Below are 19,881 nucleotides of genomic sequence, written 5' to 3'. Positions count from 1 at the left end.
CTGCCCCCTCCATCTTATCATAGACGCGTGGCTCCACACCCCTGGGTGCACCCACACCCCCAGGTGTCACCTCCATCCATTCCATTGGCTTGTACACTCCACCTTCAAAACCCACCCAAGTCCTTCTCCCAGACTCCACCCTGCCCCCCGCCCTCCCCTGGGCTGATGCTAACTGGGCTCCTACTGAAGCCTTGATCTCCTACGCTGTTGTCGACAACACGGGGCCCTAGTGGAGGCCCTGACGTGCTCCTGCTCAGAGTCTCTTTGTCACTAAAAGCCAAGACTCCAACTCGGCCTTTGGGCCCAAGGAGGCTGCCTGTGGCAGGAACCGTACGATGTTCCAGTTGTTTTCCTGGCTGCTCTGTGCTACCCGTGATCCCCACCCAGCCCTGCTCTGTTGTCATGGCTACGCTGACACTGCACCCCCGGCCCAGTTCTTCATTTCCTGCTTGCCTGTCCCCTCTTTAGAGGCCTCTGTGACGGTCCCACCTAAGTCAGCCCCCTGCCCCACAGCCCGCTCTCTGCCCTCCCTCAGCCCCTACCATTGCCAGTGCTGCACGTTCCCCATCTGCCCATTTGCTCACCTCTTCCCTCACAGATCCCCCCGGGGGCAGCACGCTCTTGCGGGAACGGCTGCAGGATGGGGCCCAGAACTGGGCCAGGCGCCGGACCCATGAGCACCAAACATGTGCAAAGAGACAAAGACGGGCCCCAAAGCTGTCTCAGACCCCAGCCTGGGCTCTCCAGACTGTGACATCTTACCTGTCCACAGTGAATACTAGATGGGACGTTTCCTTTGATTCCACCATAGTTAGAGGGATCCATCCAGAGAAGAAACTCCCAGCACCGAGAGAAAGAAATCGTCAAGGAATGGAAGATCTCTTTAGAATGGACGCTGAAAAGAAGCCAAATAGAAACTGCTCACATGAAATCATTTTTTTCTCCACTCTCCTCCTTTTATTTTCGTACCTGCTTACCCTTCACTTCTTAACAAAAACTTACGGTGGATTCAAACTATATCAGCCCTCCAACTTTCCAGAGGACGTGATAAACCCGACGCTGAGGCGACTTCTGCACCAAGCAAGAGGGAGCGGCAGGGACCCGTGCTGAGGGACCAGAGAAGTAAGAGCCCCTCTGTGTGCAAGGAGACTACACAGAGCAGGGACAAGGACCGCTGAGTGCCCGCTCCCACCGCTGTCCGAGAGCCTCAGGACTCACAAGGTGCACAGGGCTGCACTCACAGCAATCTTGCTTCCCCAGTGAGCAACAGTGAGCTCTAGACTAAACATGGCTCTGGCCCAGCCTACCTATAAATCACAAAAAATGCTCAAAAGGCCAATGTGTTTCCAAGTAAGAAAGCTCTAGAACATCTACAGAAGAATAAAACGCCAAGGTATCCATGAGACAAGGCATTCACATGTGTTCACAACTGCCGACATCCATTGCGGTATCACCAGGCTCCCAGGCAATGCGGAATCGGGAGAAAAACCTACCACTGAATACAAATCAGAACTGACACAAGTGTTTTACTGAGCAAAGCAGGACACTGAAATGGTTATTGACCCCGGATTCTAGTCATAAAGCTAGAGGAAAGACAGAGCAGGCTCGGCAGACTCTAGGAATACTAAGACCCAGCTAGGCTTACAGACACGTGAGAGGAAAACCACCCTGGACGGGATGAACGGCAGACTAAACACTGCAGGAAAGGATAGCAACTTTAAGGACACAACAAAGGAAATTACCCAAAAAGAAACAGAGAGAAATAAAACTTTCAAAACAGATCTAACTATAATTCTATACCAGCAATGAGATATCCCAAAAATAAAGGTAAAATAAAGGCTTCTTTGGACATCCAGTGGCAGAAAGAATTCATTACGAACAGATCCATGCTACGAGTGACTTACAGGGAAGTCCCTCAGCAGAAGGGAAAGGACACCAGATCAGAACACAAAGGAAGGCAGAATTCTAGAAATGTAAACACCTGTTGGTGATGTACTCCACGTAGGCAATGGCGTCTGCGACCCGCCGCTTCTTCGTGCAGAGGATGATGCGGTTGAAGTTGGCATAGACGACAGAGGACCCCAAGCGCTTGAACTCAGCGATGAGCCTGTAGACCAAGGTCACAATCACCAGTCGCGATGCCACAGAGGACACCACGAGACATCATGGGAAAACAAGCTAAGGATCCTAAACGAAAAAGCTATTCTAAATATGCCTGAAATCCAGACGCAACAGAGTGAAGATTTCTCAGGGCAAAACAAATACTTGTTTCTTTCATAAACAAAGCCAAAGAGAATCAAAAACAGGAGAAAACATGCTATCACATCACACAAAAATGGCTAATTGTTACGTAGAAACAACTCATATAAATCAATGAGGAAAAAAACAACAAAACAACAGAAAAATGGACAAAGGATATAAAAAGAAAGTTCAAATTCACTTATGAGTACTGCAGAGCAAGAGTACACTGGGTTAGCACTTCACCACACGAGGCCGGCCCCAGTGTCTGCCGTGCTGGTGGGGCTGCGGACACACATTCTCAGTCTCTGTTGGACACACAAACAACTGTACAACTTCCACGGACAGCGCTTTGTCGCTAAGAATCAAATTAGCGTTTTCCTATCCAGTCAAGAGATCTATCAAACCTGCACCAGTGCTTTTGCTAGAGATTATTCCAGAGATGTGTTCCCGTGACCTTGGGCACAAGGCCATTCTTGCTTGGTGATCTGTAACAGCCTGAGTTCTGGAAGCAGCCCGAGTGCCCATTAGGATGATACATCCACACATGGGTCTCCAATATCTGCTCTTAACTACAGGTGCAGAACACACACACAGGGCATGAGGACTTGTGCCAACAGGACGCAGAAAGACCCCAGCACACGGCACACCTGTGCAGGATGCTGAGCAGGCTGGGACAGCAGCTAAGCACTCCCTGGGACCTTTACCGCCATGGACCACTAGCCCGGGGCGTCGGCCGGCCATTCCTGTGGATTTGGGGACTGGGGGGGGGGGGGCTGGGGTCAGCAGGGCCTGGAGCAAGCCGCTGGCAGCACTCACTGCAGGAAGAGCTTCTTCATCATGTTGTGGAGCGTGCGGTGCAGGGCGGGGTCGTGCAGCAGCGAGGATGGGGACCGGAGCCAGCGGTAAAAGTGCATCACCTGGTTGTCAGCGTAGATATTGCGGTACTGTGTGATCTCCTTCACCCAGCCCACCACCATGCTCTTCAGGATCCTGGAAGAAAGCCATGGAGGGTGGCCCTTTGTCCCTGATACCAGCTTCCCCCTGTCGTGCTGTCACCTCTGCCCCCTCTCCTCACTGTCCAAACCCTATCGCTGGGCCCTCATGTGCGCCCTCAGGCCTCACTCTGCACTCAACGCCTACAACACACCAATGGCCACAGGAAGGGGCCAGAATGGTGCCCGGAGGGCAGCAAAGCCCAGCGACTGGAGGAAAGAGCTTGGCCCCATATGGGGTGCTGGTTCCGCCGCCCTGGGGGAGAGAAGCCCCAGTGACAATGTCTTAGCTCTTAGTTTTCCAAAACGAGGGCAGAGGATAAATAGGTTTCTAACGTTCCTTCTAAATCCCAAGCCCAGCCATCCTGCCTAGGGAGAGGACTGGGCACACGAACAAGAGGCCAGGCTGTGCTCTCAGGGCACCTGAACGTGCTGGAGCAGAGGGCCGTCTCATCGTAGCTGGCCGGGGTGCCGGCGGCCTGATTGCCGGTGATCATGTCCTCCAGGGAGGCCTGCTGGATCACGTCGAAGCTGATGCCCACGCTGTCAGCCCCCTCCATGTCATTGATGTGGTGGGACTGCAAGATGGTGTTGACGGCCAGGTTCTGGATGTCCAGCTCCACGCACACTGCACACAGAGACACCCCTGTGGTGCCCGTGGGCCGACTGCAGCAAGTGCTACCTCAGGAAACACACCGCTCCCGGGGCAGCCCAGCCCTGCTCGTCCCACACCCACGGATGCTGCTGCAGGCTCAGTGCCCACACTGTCAACGGCCGAGCGCGGAGCATCCGCCACTGGGCGTTCCCGCCACCACAGAATGGCAATGCGTGGCGGAAACGCCAGCAGCCGGGGACCCCCGGTGCCTCAAGCACCTACGCGTGGAGTAGCAGCCCGGACAGTTGATCTCCACGCTGGCCTGGTCGTCGAACTCCATGACGAGGCGATTGTCGTCGGCCTCCTTGCCGCCCAGGTCAGGGCGCGCCGTGGGGGACAGCCAGAGCAGGTGGTTGTGGCGCTGCAGGTGGCGGGCAAAGAAGAGGTCGGAGCCGAAGGTGGAGATGTCTTCGGGCAGGTTCCCAATGGGGATGTGGAAGTACCTGCAGAGGGCACGGGGTCAGCCCCAGGGAAGGGACGGACGAACCGGGAACAGCCAGAGCCCAGAAACGGAGAAATGCCCTCCACTCCCCTCACCTGCTCATCTCGAAGGCCTGGGACAGGCAGGTGTCCAGGTTGAGGTAGTGGCGGATCATGCGCCGGGCACCGAGGCGCTGCCAGTCCAAGACTCCATAGCTGACCCTATCAGCCACGCGGACCGGCACCAGCGGGAAGTCCTCCAGGACGGGCACCTCGCCAGCCAGCCTCTTCAGCTCCCAGTTGGACTGAACAGCGATGAGTGTGGGCCCACGGCGCTCCTCCTGGATGTAAGGGAAGCAAGCGGCTGGCGGGGAGGGGGTGTTGGGGGGAGGGGCTCACACACAGAAGCCCCACCCCACTCACCTTGTAGGCCAGCAGGAAGCGCTGGATGGCTCTGCAGATGGTTTTCAAGTCGGTTTCAGCCCGAACTTCAAAAGTGTGTTTGGGGGGAGGCAGGAGCTCGGGGCCCACCTTCTCCATCAGGAGGCTGTGCTCGGCGGTGTACAGGGCGCTGAGGCTGGGCATCTGGTTGCTTCGCACCTGGACAGTGGGGGCCGTGTCAGCCCTCTCCCCACGCAGGTGCTGCCGCAGGGACCCCTTTGTGGCTCCACTTCAAAAGCCATCACCACAGGCACCGGGGGCAGAGGCCCGTCCCGCCCAGGGGCCTGTCCCTCCCCGAGCCCCTCGCCAGGAACTCACGGTGTCCAGCACGAACACAGACGCCCTGCGCTGGGAGGGCACAAACAGACCAAAGAGCGCCTTGTGGCCTTGCGCGTGGTGGTACAGGTAGAGGTGGCGGATGCTCCCTGCAGGGCAACACGGCCGTCACCCCGACGTGCGTGGGAGGCCGGGCCGGGCCGGGCCAAGGCAGCGGGCACACGTCCTACCTGGTTCCAAGTAGCTGAACTGGGCCAGAGAGCGCATCTCCAGGTGCTCGAGAGCAAAGGTTTCTGCTTCTCGGCCTGAAAGGTGTCTCACCAGCTGTTTATTGACCACACACACGCAGCCCAGCTGCACCAGGGCCCGGAACAATAACGGAACCTGGGAGAGGGGTGGACAGGGCAGGGTGAGGCCACAGCCCGCGTGTCCTCAGCAGACACGCTGCTGGAGTTCACCGGGAGGGCGGCCCAGAGCCGGGCTGCTGGCCCGTCAAGGCCATTCGCAACTTTGCTTCCTCCATTCCATCCAGCTGGGAAGATGATCACCTGTGTCTCGTACACGCCCTCGATGTCTGGGGCCGACAATTCAGTATTGATCTCGTTGACGTGTTCCTGATACATGTCCTCGGGCACCGAGTACTCGTAGAGGTTGTAGACCACGTTGGAGCGAGGAAGCACTCGACTGACCTGGTGAAACAGCGCAGCGCGCCAGCCTGGTCACAAGGCTCACCGGTGACGTCTGTTGAACTCGCATACTCCGTGCATCCCTTGAACAGTCCTAGGGCTTGTGCAGCCGCAGCCACACGTGAGCCCCTCAGAGCCCGTCTCTCCTCACGGGTAAAACTAAACCTGGAAGCTGGGGCTGTAGGTTCAAAAAGCAGCCTGGGGCTTATGAAAAGCAGAGGAGCTTTGGGGCAGTGAGGGGAGCAGGTGTCCCCAGGTTGTTTTCCTGTTGTCTGCCAGTCAGAGGACGGGTGTGGGGGAGCCAGAGAGCGGAGCAGAGCAGGGCACCCAAAGGGAAAACCTCCCCACAGAAAAAGTGTTCTCCGAGGTTACAATGCGGCATCGCATCCAGGAAAGCGACAGGAATCCCAGACCATCTGTTCTCCGCCTTCACGCGCCCCGCCCTTTCCAGGGCCGCACGCCCCTGAATCCTGGTGGGGCAGAGTCCACCTTCTCCAGAAAGCCTCTGCAGTCTAGTCTCAGTTACAAACTCCCACATCTCGTCGCAACTAGACGTCAGCGCATTCCGCGCGTCCCAGCACCCACTGAGAAATGCGCACGACAGCCTCAGTACACGAGCTTTGGGCAGAACTAAACTAGCCAGACTCCACGACGGGCTAACCTACAGGCAGAACCCGGGTGTCAAGGGAACGGTGGTGAGCCAGGCTGGGGGAGGGGACGATCTGCAAAGGGTCCCAGTTTGTTCTGAGGGAGATAAAACGCTCGAGGACCGGCTGTGGCAGAGGCTGCAGGACGGGACGCACGGAAAGCCACTGAACGCACGCTTTCACCAAGGGAACCCTGAGGCGTGAGAAGTCTGTCCAGGGAGACTGCTAACATGAGAAGCGCCTATGGAAACAGACTCCAGCCACTGACACACGTCCCCCTCGTCCCTCCCCTGCTACACAGACATCGGACGTAAGAGGATGGCGCCCCCAGGACACCGGCAACTCCAGCCCCTGAGCGTTCGCTCTGTGCCCGGTGCTCCACAGACACCGTTTCACTCCTCACAGCACCCCAAGAAGGTGCTCCAGCACACCCGGCTCAGCGTCACAGCTCACCAGGCTTTTGCGTCCACAAAGCCCCATCCTTTATGCGGCTCCCTCATCGCTGGGGACACCACCTCAGAGGCGGAGCAGACAGCTGACCACAGTGACCAGCAGCATCTGCTGCCCCGTACCTTGCGGTATGAAGGCCCCTCCTCGGCTTTAGCCACCCGCTGGTTAACATAGAACTGGCGGGGGATGTTCAGCCTGATGCAGTACAAGTCACTGCTGATGACGGCCCACAGCCTGAACAAGCCGGCCTGGCTGGTCTCACTGATCTGGAACGGAGAGAGCAGACCACGTGTCACCTCGACACAAACCGTGCTCACACTCCTGAGTGCTCTCCGGCACCAGCCGCAATCACAGGGCACAAAAGTAACGGAGGGTCCCCAGGATCGTGAGCCGGCCGGACACCCCTTCCCATCGGCTGTGATGCTGCCCTTGGGGGGCATCCCACCCCCCAAACTGATGGCAGTCTGCACCTGCACGATCTGCCACGGAAGGTCCAAAATGCTGCGGGCGGCTCTTCGCAAGAAGCCCCCCAGCCCGGTGGCAGGCCTGTCGCGGACAGCCCCAGGCCGAGGGTCGCCCTCTGCCACCTCCAGACGCCGCCTCTTCTTGCGACCCAGGCGCTGCCGGGCCTGCAGCTGCCACTTCTTCTTGTGGAATCGGAGCCAGACCAGCCACTCTTCCTAGGGCAGACGGTGAAGCAAGTCAGGAAGAGGGGGCAGTCAACACAACCCAGGGGCACGCGGTAAAGCAGAAGCAGCCTTGCACAGCAACTGCACTGCACAGCTTCCCAGCGCAGGTGTCTCTGGTGAGGACGCCTCTCACCCACGCAGGGCCCCGGAGCTACGCAGCAGACTCCACGGGAGACCTCAAGCCACAGCTCGGGCCAGGCTGCTGCCCCTGCCCCCTCCCACCGGCCACGTCGACGTGTCACCTGCGTGGTCCCGAGGGCCGGAGGCGGCCCCAAGATCTCCTGCCAGGGCACCGTCAGCTCCAGGTCCTGCGACTCCCCCTGGCTCTCCCAGAGGACACGCTTCCTCCTGGTGGCAACAGGAACCACTGAGCGCGGTGGCTTTGCCAGGCCGAGGTCTTCCATGTCCGGAGCACCAAGGCTCTGTGTGCCTTCTGGAGCCTGGGCCACGCCCACCTGCAAAGACCCAGGAGACTGAAAACACCACGATCTCTCAGGAAACTCCACCTCTAGAAATACACATGTGGGATCAAATGAATAGGCTAAGATACTTGTACACAAAGATGTGCATCTACTGACTGATCTGGTTCCGATTTCTAATAGCGAAAAGGTCAAATAGAAAACATCAGTCAAGTACGACTATTTTTCCCTTGTTTGCTCTGGGATTCGCTCCTTCTCATAAGACAGAATAAAATACTGCAGAGAACAGGTCCTCTCTTTTCCTTCCCAGCCCCCAGTGCTCTAGTTTACAGTGTGCCTTTGGGGGGTGGGAAAAAAAACAATAGTAAAAATAAAGTTCACTTTGCATTTCCAGCAGCTGAGAATTTTCTTTTGGCTCCCCTGACTTCAGCTAAGCCCTTCATTACACTGTCTTTAGTACTGTCTAGTGTTTCTACAGGTTTTTACTTCACAGTTTAGAAAACGGGAGTCCCAAGGCACACTGACGCACTGAGTCCCTGAGCCCAGTTACTGCTCTATTCATACAGAAAACAGTCCTCATCCCTGACAGAAGGCCCAAGGCTTCCTATGCCAGAAGACCCCCCCCCTCCAGGTGGAAAGAGTTGTCTGTCAGGTACACAGTTTTAGGAAGAAAGAAAAGAAACACTCTAGACACTTGAATGGGAGCATCCAAGCCTGGGTAGCATGGGGCCCCCACGAGGCCTGACGGGCACGGCTCGGCGGCCCTGGGCCCACTACCTGTCTCCGGCCTTCGAGGACAAAAAGCTCACTGATCTTCTTCTGCTTGCAGATGTCATTCTTCTCCAGAAGTTTCTTGTGCAGCCAGTCAGGGTGCTTGACGCGTGGCACCGGGTTCTTCACCTACAAGAAGGTGACACCAATCACTTACCGATCACTTGTCTGACTGCTAGTAGGGGCCAGGCCCAGGTTTCCATGGCTTCTGAGCCATATCAGGCCCTGTCTGCATGGGCGGGGCCTCACCTGCTGCAGGGCCGCAGGGATTGTGATGATCTTCTGTATGGCACTCCCTAGCCGCTCAATGTAGTAGTCCCAGTCCAGGATCTGGGTGCGCACAAGGAGAAACGTAAGAGGAAAGCAGCAGCAGCCCCGTGCTCCACTCTATACTGAGCACCACACTGAATGCTTCCTGTGTCACACTTATCCCACCTAGAAATTCTGGGGCAAGAGGTACCCATTTCACAGAGAAGGAAACTGAGGCAGAACACTTAAAGAAAGGACGCCCAGGATGACAGTTAGTAGCTGGCTGAGCCAGCACAAGAACCCTGCACCAGAATCTAAGCGCTGCCCGGCACTAGTTTTTCTGGTTTTGTCCTTAAGTGGAACTACTTCCTCACCCACTGTGTACAGAGAGGAGGACATCGAGGGTGGAGACTCAGACAGAACGATGACCCGAGTCAGGGATACTGTGCTGTCGACTCCTCCTCCCAAACTTCTCAGTACAGAAGTCAGCACTCACTGTCCGAATATCGAAGTCTTGGAGGGAAGAACTCTTAAGCCATTTCCGGAGAAAATGCTTCCTCACCATGGGCTCTGCCTGGAAAATGGCGAGTGGGATGGCCCTGGGTGAAAAGAGGCACAAAACTCACAAACACGGAAATCTCTCTAACTCTGTACAGCGTTGACCACGTACATGTATTTCACATGGAAATGAGGACTTAGAACCTAGATTGTAACCTCTTTTATTTAATGACATTGTTTTGTATAAACTACAGCTAATATCTAATGTTTATCATATTCAATAACCAAATAATCCTTCACTGTATTAAAATACCACGGATTAATGCACGATACCCCCACTGGTGGCCGTTTGGTCTGCGTTGTTTGACCACTGTTAACAGAGCTATTGCCAAAGCCCTCCCCTAAATTACATACCCATGTGCGTGCATGTAATTAGACATTTCTAAAGTGTTACTCATTGAGTAAGATACAGAAAGGTCTATCTGCTTTCCTGAAAGAATGCGCCAGTTTTCATGCACTAACAAGGCTACAGGGCAACTGTTAATACCTTTCCTTTCACTGGAGGAAACAGTTGTTCCTGTGATTTTTATAAACACAAAGAAACTTAGAACACAACAAACCCCTGTGCACCTATCACCTAGTCCTATCAAACTTCATGCCTTGCCATTTTACTTCACATTTGAGAAAACAGATACAAGGATGAGGCCCTGTGCAGCAATCCTGACTGTCCTCACAGAGATAAACATGGTCCCTGTCTTGGCGTTTACCAATCCCACACCTGCTCCCATACTACTCTTGTCCGTACGTATGTGTAAACAAACAAAAGCGTTGTCCATGTCTGTAAATTTTATACAGATGGAAGTAGACTGCCTGTGCCAGCCTGCGCATTTACCATGCAGCTGCAGCTGCGATTCAATCGTTCCAATGCCCGCATAGCATTTCACTGCGTTAAAAACACATCTGCCCATTTTCTGATTGAGGGACACTACGGCATTCCCAACGTTTGCTATTAAACACAATGTAAACCACAGGGGCAATCATCCAGGACGCATCCCCAGACGTGCTCAATTGTGAGGGGAATCAGGCACCATCTAATGCATCGTGCACTGCTGGCTTCTGCAAAGTGACTGTCACCATGCTGTGTACATGTGGGACGACTGGTATTAACACACTTGTTTCCCAATTACAGTGGATTTGCACATCTTTACATGCACTGACCATCAACTTCACTTGCAAATTGCCTGTTCACAGAAGTTGCCTACTTTCTGTGTTGCCATTTTCTTTTTTTATTTAAAAAAAATTTTTTTTTTTTTTTTAAAAATTTTTTTATTAAATTTTTTTTTTCAACGTTTATTTTTGGGACAGAGAGAGAGAGAGAGCATGAACGGGGGAGGGGCAGAGAGAGAGGGAGACACAGAGTCGGAAACAGGCTCCAGGCTCTGAGCCATCAGCCCAGAGCCCGACGCGGGGCTCGAACTCACGGACCGCGAGATCGTGACCTGGCTGAAGTCGGACACTTAACCGACTGCGCCACCCAGGCGCCCCTGTGTTGCCATTTTCTTAATGATACACAGCAATCCTGCATTTTACTCTCCATGTAATCTGTTTTAGCCTTACACCAAATTCCTTCTTTTGTTAGAACTCTGGGAATTTCTTTTTAAGGAAATATTTGCTGTGTTTCATTCATTTGCTCCCCACCCCCTCCACTCCAGACCTTCCTAGTGTAGGTGAAAACGCGGATTACTGACGTGTCTAGCTTTATCAGTTACCTACTGCTATATTACAAACCACCTCAAACTCCATGGATCGAAACAGTAACTGTTTTGGCTTATGAGCCTATGATTGAGGTGGTTCTGCCCGGGGTCACTTGTGTGGCCGCTGTGGCCTCCCCTGCAGGTGTGGCAGCTGCTGCAGTTACCTGGTGCTGCCTCTGCAAGGGACCCCCAGCCCCCAGCAGGCTGACCAGGCAGCCAAAGGGCAAGAGCAGAAGCATGAGGCCTCCTGCAACCAGGGTTCACTTCTGCCACATTGCACAGGCCGCAGCAAGTCACAGGACTGCCCAGACTCTGTGCAAGGGAAGGAGTGTCACGGGAGGAACGAGGCCCTGTCACAAACGGTCACGGAAGCACTGCTGTGGCCATCTTTGAAACGTTTTCTCTTGTTGGTGCTTAGCACTTCCTCCATCTGCCCGCTGTTCTCAAGGCTTGTCCGCGGAACCACTTCTAGTCCCTGAGCTCTTGGTGGGAAATTCTGCCATGGTTATACAATGATTCGCAGGAAGAAAACCTATTGTTCTAGAAATCCATGCCCTCAACACAGTTTTTTCCTGTTCCATTCACACGGTCCCTGCACGGTTCAAGCAGCCTGATGAGCGACAGGGTGACAGGAGAACCACTGCTGACCCCGAAGATTCCGTAGTTGGGAGTGGAAGATGCCGTCTGACAGAACCCTTTGCTGTCACGCTGAACGTGTTTCAGAAGCTGGAAGACATTTCTGTCTGTCGGTAAAGAGAGCTGAGGCTGCAGCATTGGCAGTGCCATGGAGCCTCGGATGCTAGAGCATTCTGTGCAGCTCACCAGAAAGACCTCTCCAGCCAGGGTGACAACGGTCTCCTCAAGGGTGTGAGTGATCCAGGGCCTGCCCTAGACCTCAACCGAACTCTGTGATGGCTCCCATCATACCAACCCCCGCTCCAATACACTCTCACATCTCTGTGCCTGCTGACTGACAGGACACCCTCAGTCTAGGCCCCCACAACCCAGGTTCTGCAGGGGACCAAAGCCCAGTCCCTGTCTTCCACTCCTGACCATCCTGCTCTTTACAAGGAAGCTGACATCGCTACAAAGGGACAGAGGTCCCATAACAGACTCAAGCTTCCAACCCGAACATCCAAGACCGTACGAATCCCTTCCTTAACCCCAGAAACCCTTACCTCTCTGTGACTGGAGAGCCCTCGGGCTTCCGGGAGATGATGTAGCGGCAGCTCAGCCCCGCGTCCTTCACCATCTGATCCCCCAGGAACTCAGCCAGGCGCTTGGCTGTGCTGATAGACGTGGACTTCTGCTCCCCATAATCTTCCAGCTTCCGAGACATGGAGCGGTTCTCAGATATCAGCTCAAACAGCTCAGAATCAGGCATGTTCGCGGCCTGGAGAGGCAACGAGCAGATCACACAGAAGGAACAGAGCGCTCTCCCAAGCTCACTGGGACATCTCCCCCGAGTAGCGAGCTTCTCCAGCCTGATGGGCTGAAGGCAGCGGTACAACACGGTTGTCTCATGCCAGTGAGTAGCAACGCTACAAATCCACACACAAAACCTTAAATTCCATTTTGTCGAAATATGTGGAAAACGTTAAAAGACATTTACTGAGCTACTGACACCAAAGTTAACAGAAAAAGAGGAAAGACAGAATTAGTGGTATTTTTCTCCTAAAACAAAAAGAAAACTAGGGAAAGGAGGAGCCAGGAAAAAGGAGACACTAGCCCCCTGGAGAGCCATGGGATTAAGAAGGGAGGAGTCGGAGCAGTCTGAGGACAAATAGCTATATCTGTACCTGTGCACATGCACCCCTGACCCCCCGGCCCTGCTGTCCCATGTGCACACATCCCTGACCCCCCAGCCCTGACATCCTGGAAGATTTGTTTGGATCCTGTTTCGTGTGTTTTTCTCTCTTGGTGCTTACTCTCATGTATGGGCCAACTCTACAGAACAAGACAATATGCCTCAAGCTGCAGCAGCCCACAAAGCAAAGGAAGCCAGAACAGTTCTAGAATATCCATCCCAGTATTCCTTTCGCTTAGAAAACATTAAAATAGTGAAAAAAGCCTATATGATACCCAACATTTACAGATTAAATTAAGTAGTGCAAACTTGACAAACACAGACTAAAGAGTAACAAATAATGATAGATCCCATGAGAAGGTATGTTGCAAGGTAAGCCAACACTGTCATTTAAATTGTAGAAATTACATATTCATTAACAGGGCCTACAAAGTAAAAAAAAATCAAAGAAGCTGATGGGATCACTGGTAAAGTTTTCTCTTACAAATCCTTTCACTATGCTAGGTGCCTCCTTCCTGGCATTCTGTCACTGGGCACAGGGTCCGACCGAGAGGGACTGAGAGGCACCGACTACGAAGTCCTGTTTCATCAGAATCAGCCCTGACTCACCCTGTTCGCCAGGAGCCTGCAGGACCCTCACGGCCAGGTGGAGGGCGGCTCACCTTACTGTACAGCACGTCCAGCCAGTAGTCAGCCACCTTGGCGACGGAGCCATACACTTCTTCTAGGGTGCTGCCCTTGAGGAAGGCCTCAAACACTGAGGACTGGAAGATTTTAATCAGCTGCAGCTCCCCCCGGCGTTTGATCTCGAAGCCCTTTAGCTCAGCCAGGGAACCGTCCTCGTTGAAGACAGCATATCTGGAATCATAGGCGAGCCCAGCGGTGAATGGGGGCCTGGGATGCTGGCTGTTAGTCACTGGCTCTCCACCTTCCCCTTCTCCGTCCAACCCTCCCCTCCAGCATGTACTAGGCAGCAAACATCTCCCCACCCTGAGGTTCATATTTCTGACATAAAAACAACATAAGAGGCTGCAGCCTGTAGAACGAGAATCTAGCAGGTGGAGAGCAGAGATGGCGGGATCTGTGCTGGCAACAGCTTTCCATACTGAAACAAAAAGGTCAAGAAACAGAAGTAGTCCCATCTGGCCTCCTGGTCCACTTCCCGGATGGGTTGTTAAATCTCATTCATTTTCTCCCCAAGCACAAAGGCTGTGGGATTCCTACCTCTTCTTCAGTTTCTTGCCCTCTTCCTTGGAGGCTGGAAGGATCATGGCAAGGTAGGGTCCATCAACCTCAAAAAAGATGCTGTTCTCTGAGCGGGTGACATAGGTAAGTGAGGCTGGCTCAGTCAGCTCCTGGTACTGATCATTGGTGAAGCCTTCCTGCAAAACAAGAGGAAGTGGAGGCAGCTTCACTCCTGACCATCCAAACTTCGAAGTGACCAGTTGCCTGTGAGGACTGACCAGACCAGCAAACTGGGGTTCTTCCATACAGTGGACACCACTCAGCCAGAGAAAGAGGCCAAGCTGTGACACGTGCCAGAAGTGGATGAACCCAAACACATTCTGCCAAGCCCAGAAGCTTATACACCTTGTTTCCATTCACAGGACATTCTGGAAAAGGCAGAATTAGCGTTGCAAAGGAACACACTAGGTAGCCAGGGTCTAGGGGAAGAGAGGGAGAAAGGCTGGTGATAGAGGCAGCACTCGGGAACTTCTGAGGGGTGGAACTTTTCCATGTTCTCTGCGGTGGTGGAAACAGGACCCTGTGTGGCTCAAAACCCACAGAACTGCACTCTACGAAGCGTGAATTTTACTGTAAGCAAATTAAAAAGCATCCAACCAGGATGTCGGGCAACCCCAAGGGAAACTGCAGACTGGGACAAACAATCCCACTGAAGGGCCGGCTTCAGTCACTTTGGCAAACCTGGTTGTGACGAGGTAATACAGACTAAAGACAGTAGCAACTATACACACACACTGTGCCGTAGTCGGTTAAGTTTACGGCACACGGTGGCACGATCCTGAAGCTGTTTTACAATTTTACACACACACTAGTGAACAAATAAACATATTGAGAAAATGAGGGACAGGCTTCTCACTGCAAGAGAAAGAAGTGACTAACGGAAAGGGGCCTAGATTGGGGCTGGACATATAGATGTGGACTCATGTCCTTTATGTACAGATGTATGTTTTTTAAATGTTTGGAGAGAGAGAGAGAGAGAGAGAGCACGCGCGCACGTGCGTGTGACAGAGAGTGTGAGTGGGGAAAAGGGGTGGAGAGGGAGAGGGAGAGAGAATCCTAAGTAGGCTCCATGCCCAGTGCATAGCCCAATGTGGAGTGTGATACCACAACCCCTGGACCATGACTTGAGTCGAAGCCAAGAGTCGGCCACTCAACTGACTGAGCCATCCAGGCTCCCCTTGCATTTAGTACTTTAAAGTGCACACGCAGGGGCGCCTGGGTGGCTCAGTCAGTTGAGTGTCCGACTTCGGCTCAGGTCATGATTTCACGGCTTGTGGGTTCGAGCCCCGCATCTGGCTCTGTAGTGACAGCTCGGAGCCTGGAGCCTGCTTCCAATTCTGGGTCTCCCGCTCTCTCTCTTTGCCCTTTCCTGCTCATGCTGTCTCTGTCTCTCAAAAATAAACATTAAAAAAAAAATTAAAGTGCACACACAGAGAAATAAACCTAGATGCATGCGTGGACAGGGCGATCAGGCATATACATATCTCCTAGCTCAGTCTGAGAACAGCTAGAAGCAGTTACACCCAGCAGCAATGAGCATCTGCACTTGACCTTGGTTTCCAATACCCTCTCCAATAAAAAGAACCTGGTTCCTCAGAGAAATGGCGGATTCCAGGGTGAGGACTAGGATAACCAAGATGAGGCTAGAGTGCCTTCAGGACCAAGAAGTAAGAAAGTGCTAAAGAAATAAATTAATTAAATTAAAAATGCCCCAAACCCGAACCACAGACCAGGGACATGTGTCAGGAATACGTAGGCAAATGTGAAGGAGGCCCTAACAGCCCAGGAGGAATGAGCTGAGTCACAAAACACCAGGGCAGGCCTGGGTTGTAACCCAGTCTAACCGATATCGACGACGAAGAGAACTGCTGAGTGGAAAGAGGGGTGATACGCTTCCTTACAGAGGGATTCCAATAAGTGTACCAGGACTGTGGGAAAGCGGGAGCCACCGTTGGGGAAAGTCACCGCAGAACCACCGTCACTCAAACCAGTGAAAATTAGGGAGACACAGGACATCTGCACAGTCTCAAGTTATCTCCTCTAGGGTTCTTCAAGGCTCTGGTGGCTTTAACACATGGCCAGACTCTCCGACACCCCTGCCCGCCGGCGTAGGCTCAATGCCTCGCTCCAGCAGCAGTACAGGGCGGGGAGACAGCAGCTGTGCCCGGTGACCAGAAGCGCAGACCCTGACACCATGCAGCCAAAGAATGAAACATGGGTCATATCGCTAGCGTGCCTTAAAAAATGCAAATAATCTCATTTGATAAGATACAACAAACATGATAAGAAACAACAAACCCAGATGAGGGGCAGCCAACAAGACACCTGAGCAGGGCTTACTGAAGACAGGGAGCTGCCAGCCTGGGGGGACTAAGAAGTCAGGAGCCCTGGAGAAACCGGGAAATCCAAACAAAGACTGTGGCTTGGTTATGGGGCTGCACCAACGTGAACTTCTTAGCTCTGATAAGCGTGCGACGGTTTGTATGTGTGAACTAACGTCAGAGGAAAGAGGCCGAAGCATATATACAAACTGCGTTTTACTTTTAAAACTTTTCTGTAGATCTGAAGTTACTTCAAAATACAAACTTAAAAGCGAAATAGTCTGCTGCTTTCCTACAGGGAACACAGACTCACTTGAGTGTGAGCACAGCATTTTCTGTATAGATCCTCAGGCTACAGAAGAATCTGAACGGCGTCAAGCAGGGTGACGTGACGTTAGGAAGGGGAATGCGCCAGTGTGACAGCCGATGCAGTCCCCCCCCCCCCAAATCCCCATCAGAGTAGAGTAAGAACCCAGGCCCAGAGATAGCAGGCCCTCCCTGGAGACCCAGGCTCACCTTGACCATGATGTTTAACATGGCCCCAGGGTAGGAGATGGTCACCTTGGGTTTTTTTACACTGGTCGTCTTGATGACAAAGTTTTCAGGGAAGCTGTTGGGCAGGACGCACCATATTCCGTCTGTGTCCAGCTCTAAGGGCCTCCTTTAGAAAGAGAGAAACGAGGCCACGTGGATGCTGGACCATGGCCTCCACGCAGGAAGTACCCAGTGTGAAGGCCCTTCCAGGCCGTGGACCCAAAAACACAATGCCCACATGCTCACTCCCCGTCTGTGCCCCCCAGCCTTCCCCCCCTAGGCTGTCCACTCCCGGCAGCTGACCAGAGCACAGCGCTCACCCGATCTGCTCGATCAGTTCCCGCGCCTGGGTGATGATGTTGGCTCCCGTGAAGCAGACAATGCCTGCCATCTCCATGGAGTACCAGCGAGCCCTGAGGAAGACAGTCACAGCCTGGGGGTGGGGTGGGTAGGGCTCCCCACAAAGGGTCCTTAGAGGAGGTCAGGAGGACACCACAGAGGGGACGTCTGAAGTGGGGCAGGAACCGTGGCAGCACGGGGCCGTGCCGAGGACACTCCTCCGCCCTGCTTCAGGGTGTGGGGCTGGAGGCGGCATGCTCTCTCGGTACCCGCCCAGATGGTCTCGTGCCCCCCCCCGCCACGAGCCCTCTCCCTCTGTCCCCAGCTCTACCTCGTGCCTTCTCCATCTCCCAGACCCGACGCTCATCCTCCGACTTCTCAGGGAAAGCACAGGCCCACAAACACCCTCAACTCCCCACCAGACACCCGCCTCGTTGCCCCCAAACCAGGTCTCACCCGCAAGGTCGGGCGCCCAGAGGCCGGCCCCTCCCGGCCCCGCTTTCCTCCCCCTCATCCAAACCCAACAAACCCCAGCACCCCATCGTTCTCCTCCAGAGCCTCCATGCTGCTGCTCCTCACGACCCTGCCCACGGCGGCCAGGCCTCTACAGCCTGCTCTCCCCAAGGCCCTCACCCACCTGGCTGCACATCTCCATCAGAGAGAGCATCCATCTTGGCTTTCAGACCCCCCCACTCCTGGCCATCCTGACTTCTCAGACAGCTTTACACCCCCCATGGCTCACGTGGTGCTTTTTCAGGACGGCCTACACCCTCTACAGCCCCCAAGTTATGCCATTCACCAAGTCACGTAAATACACTGGCAACTGCCAAATCACCGTCTCCGGCCCAAGACGTGCTGACAACACGTCCGTGGTACCGATCCCTGGCAGTCCAGACGCTTTGGGTCAGCGCAGCCGGACGCCCCCACCCCCGCCCCGGCTCTCCCCCGCGCTCCACGTAGTGAGGCCCTCGGCTGGGAGCCCACCCTTTGCGCATGACGTAGCCGTAGAAGGAGTTCAGGATGCACTTGTGTGCCAGCTGCAGGGAGTCGTACAGGACCTCCATGTTCTTGCAGCGCTTCACTTCGGCGGCGTCGCCCACCTCCACGGCCGCAGACAGCTTCTTCTTCCACACCTGGAACCACACGCGCACCGATCACCAACTCGGCTCCTCCAGCTCAGTCTACAGTCCGCAGCCCGGCATTCTCGTACTGTGAAAATGTCAAATCTCTAGAAACCTTCAAAATCCAATACAAGTGAAGACTATAGACACATCCGGAAAAACAACCGTTGATGCTCTGCCACGTTTCCTTATCCCATTCTCTCTAGTGGCACAGCCAGATGAACAGGGCAGACATCGTGACCGACCCCCTAGAGACTCCAGCACATGGTTTCTTTCTTTCTTTTTTTTTAATGTTTATTTTTGAGAGACAGAGCGACAGCGCGTGCACAAGCACACAAGTTGGGGAGGGGCAGAGCGAGAGGGAGACACAGAATCTGATGGAGGCTCCAGGCTCTGAGCTGTCAGCACAGAGCCCGACACGGGGCTCAAACCCACAAACCCACGAGACCCTGACCTGAGCTGAAGTCGGACGCTTAACTGGCTGGGCCACCCAGGCGCCCCAAGTGTCCAACTCTTGATTTCAGCTCAGGTCATGATGCCAGGGTTGTGGGACAGAGCCTGTGTTGGGCTCCTCACTGAGTACGGAGGCTGCTTAAGATTCTCTCTCTCTGCCCCTCTCCTGCGTGCGCTCTCTTTCTATTTTTTTTTTTTTATTTTTTATTTTTTTTTATTTTTTTTTTCAACGTTTATTTATTTTTGGGACAGAGAGAGACAGAGCATGAACGGGGGAGGGGCAGAGAGAGAGGGAGACACAGAATCGGAAACAGGCTCCAGGCTCTGAGCCATCAGCCCAGAGCCTGACGCGGGGCTCGAACTCACAGACCGCGAGATCGTGACCTGGCTGAAGTCGGATGCTTAACCGACTGCGCCACCCAGGCGCCCCGCGTGCGCTCTCTTTCTAAAAAAAAGTAATAAAGTAATAAAAAGAAAGAAACAATTCAGATATTTGTTGAATGCCTACTATGTGCCTGGTACTGTGTAGACTCTGAAGAACAAGACAGACACTTTTAGTGCTTGTCTGAAGAGAGAGAGAGAGAGAATAAGTAACTTAATAGTTAATTAACATGAAATGGTATGGCAGTTCCTCAAAAGGTTAAAAACGGAATTAGCACACGACCCAGCAATCCCGTCTGGGTGCACACTCAAAAGAATGACATCAGGGACTTCAAGAGATTTGCACACCCACGTTCACAGCGGCATTCTTCACAGCGGCCAAACCGCGGAAGCAACCCAGTGTCCGTGGACAGGGGGCGGATGCACACGATGTGGTGCGTACACACAACGGAGAACCATTCAGCCCCCGACAGGAGATTCTGACACCCGCGA

General features: G+C 53.8%; 1 protein-coding gene across 1 annotated transcript in view; it reads right to left on the bottom strand.

Annotated features, from left to right (window-relative positions):
* POLE (DNA polymerase epsilon, catalytic subunit) overlaps nucleotides 1-19,881 on the bottom strand; it is a 45,646-nt gene that overhangs the window by 7,640 nt on the left and 18,125 nt on the right. The window contains exons 21-42 of the mRNA XM_047101066.1: nucleotides 18,419-18,567; nucleotides 17,416-17,508; nucleotides 17,078-17,222; nucleotides 14,220-14,377; nucleotides 13,658-13,853; nucleotides 12,367-12,581; nucleotides 9,433-9,535; nucleotides 8,937-9,017; nucleotides 8,694-8,816; nucleotides 7,740-7,952; nucleotides 7,279-7,488; nucleotides 6,931-7,074; nucleotides 5,574-5,714; nucleotides 5,256-5,409; nucleotides 5,068-5,174; nucleotides 4,732-4,908; nucleotides 4,426-4,649; nucleotides 4,111-4,331; nucleotides 3,657-3,861; nucleotides 3,058-3,231; nucleotides 1,982-2,107; nucleotides 763-895 (exon numbers count right to left, since the gene is read on the bottom strand). Of these exons, the coding sequence (XP_046957022.1) occupies nucleotides 763-895; nucleotides 1,982-2,107; nucleotides 3,058-3,231; nucleotides 3,657-3,861; nucleotides 4,111-4,331; nucleotides 4,426-4,649; nucleotides 4,732-4,908; nucleotides 5,068-5,174; nucleotides 5,256-5,409; nucleotides 5,574-5,714; nucleotides 6,931-7,074; nucleotides 7,279-7,488; nucleotides 7,740-7,952; nucleotides 8,694-8,816; nucleotides 8,937-9,017; nucleotides 9,433-9,535; nucleotides 12,367-12,581; nucleotides 13,658-13,853; nucleotides 14,220-14,377; nucleotides 17,078-17,222; nucleotides 17,416-17,508; nucleotides 18,419-18,567 (3,492 nt within the window). The remainder of the gene's footprint in view (nucleotides 1-762; nucleotides 896-1,981; nucleotides 2,108-3,057; nucleotides 3,232-3,656; nucleotides 3,862-4,110; nucleotides 4,332-4,425; nucleotides 4,650-4,731; nucleotides 4,909-5,067; nucleotides 5,175-5,255; nucleotides 5,410-5,573; nucleotides 5,715-6,930; nucleotides 7,075-7,278; nucleotides 7,489-7,739; nucleotides 7,953-8,693; nucleotides 8,817-8,936; nucleotides 9,018-9,432; nucleotides 9,536-12,366; nucleotides 12,582-13,657; nucleotides 13,854-14,219; nucleotides 14,378-17,077; nucleotides 17,223-17,415; nucleotides 17,509-18,418; nucleotides 18,568-19,881) is intronic.

Source organism: Lynx rufus, unplaced genomic scaffold, assembly GCF_022079265.1.
Source record: "Lynx rufus isolate CCGP_SWC_20201006 ecotype Redwood Valley unplaced genomic scaffold, mLynRuf1.p SCAF_55, whole genome shotgun sequence".
NCBI lineage: Eukaryota > Metazoa > Chordata > Mammalia > Carnivora > Felidae > Lynx > Lynx rufus.
Note: the sequence above shows the minus strand (reverse complement) of the source record. Positions and strands in the feature narration are given on the sequence as shown.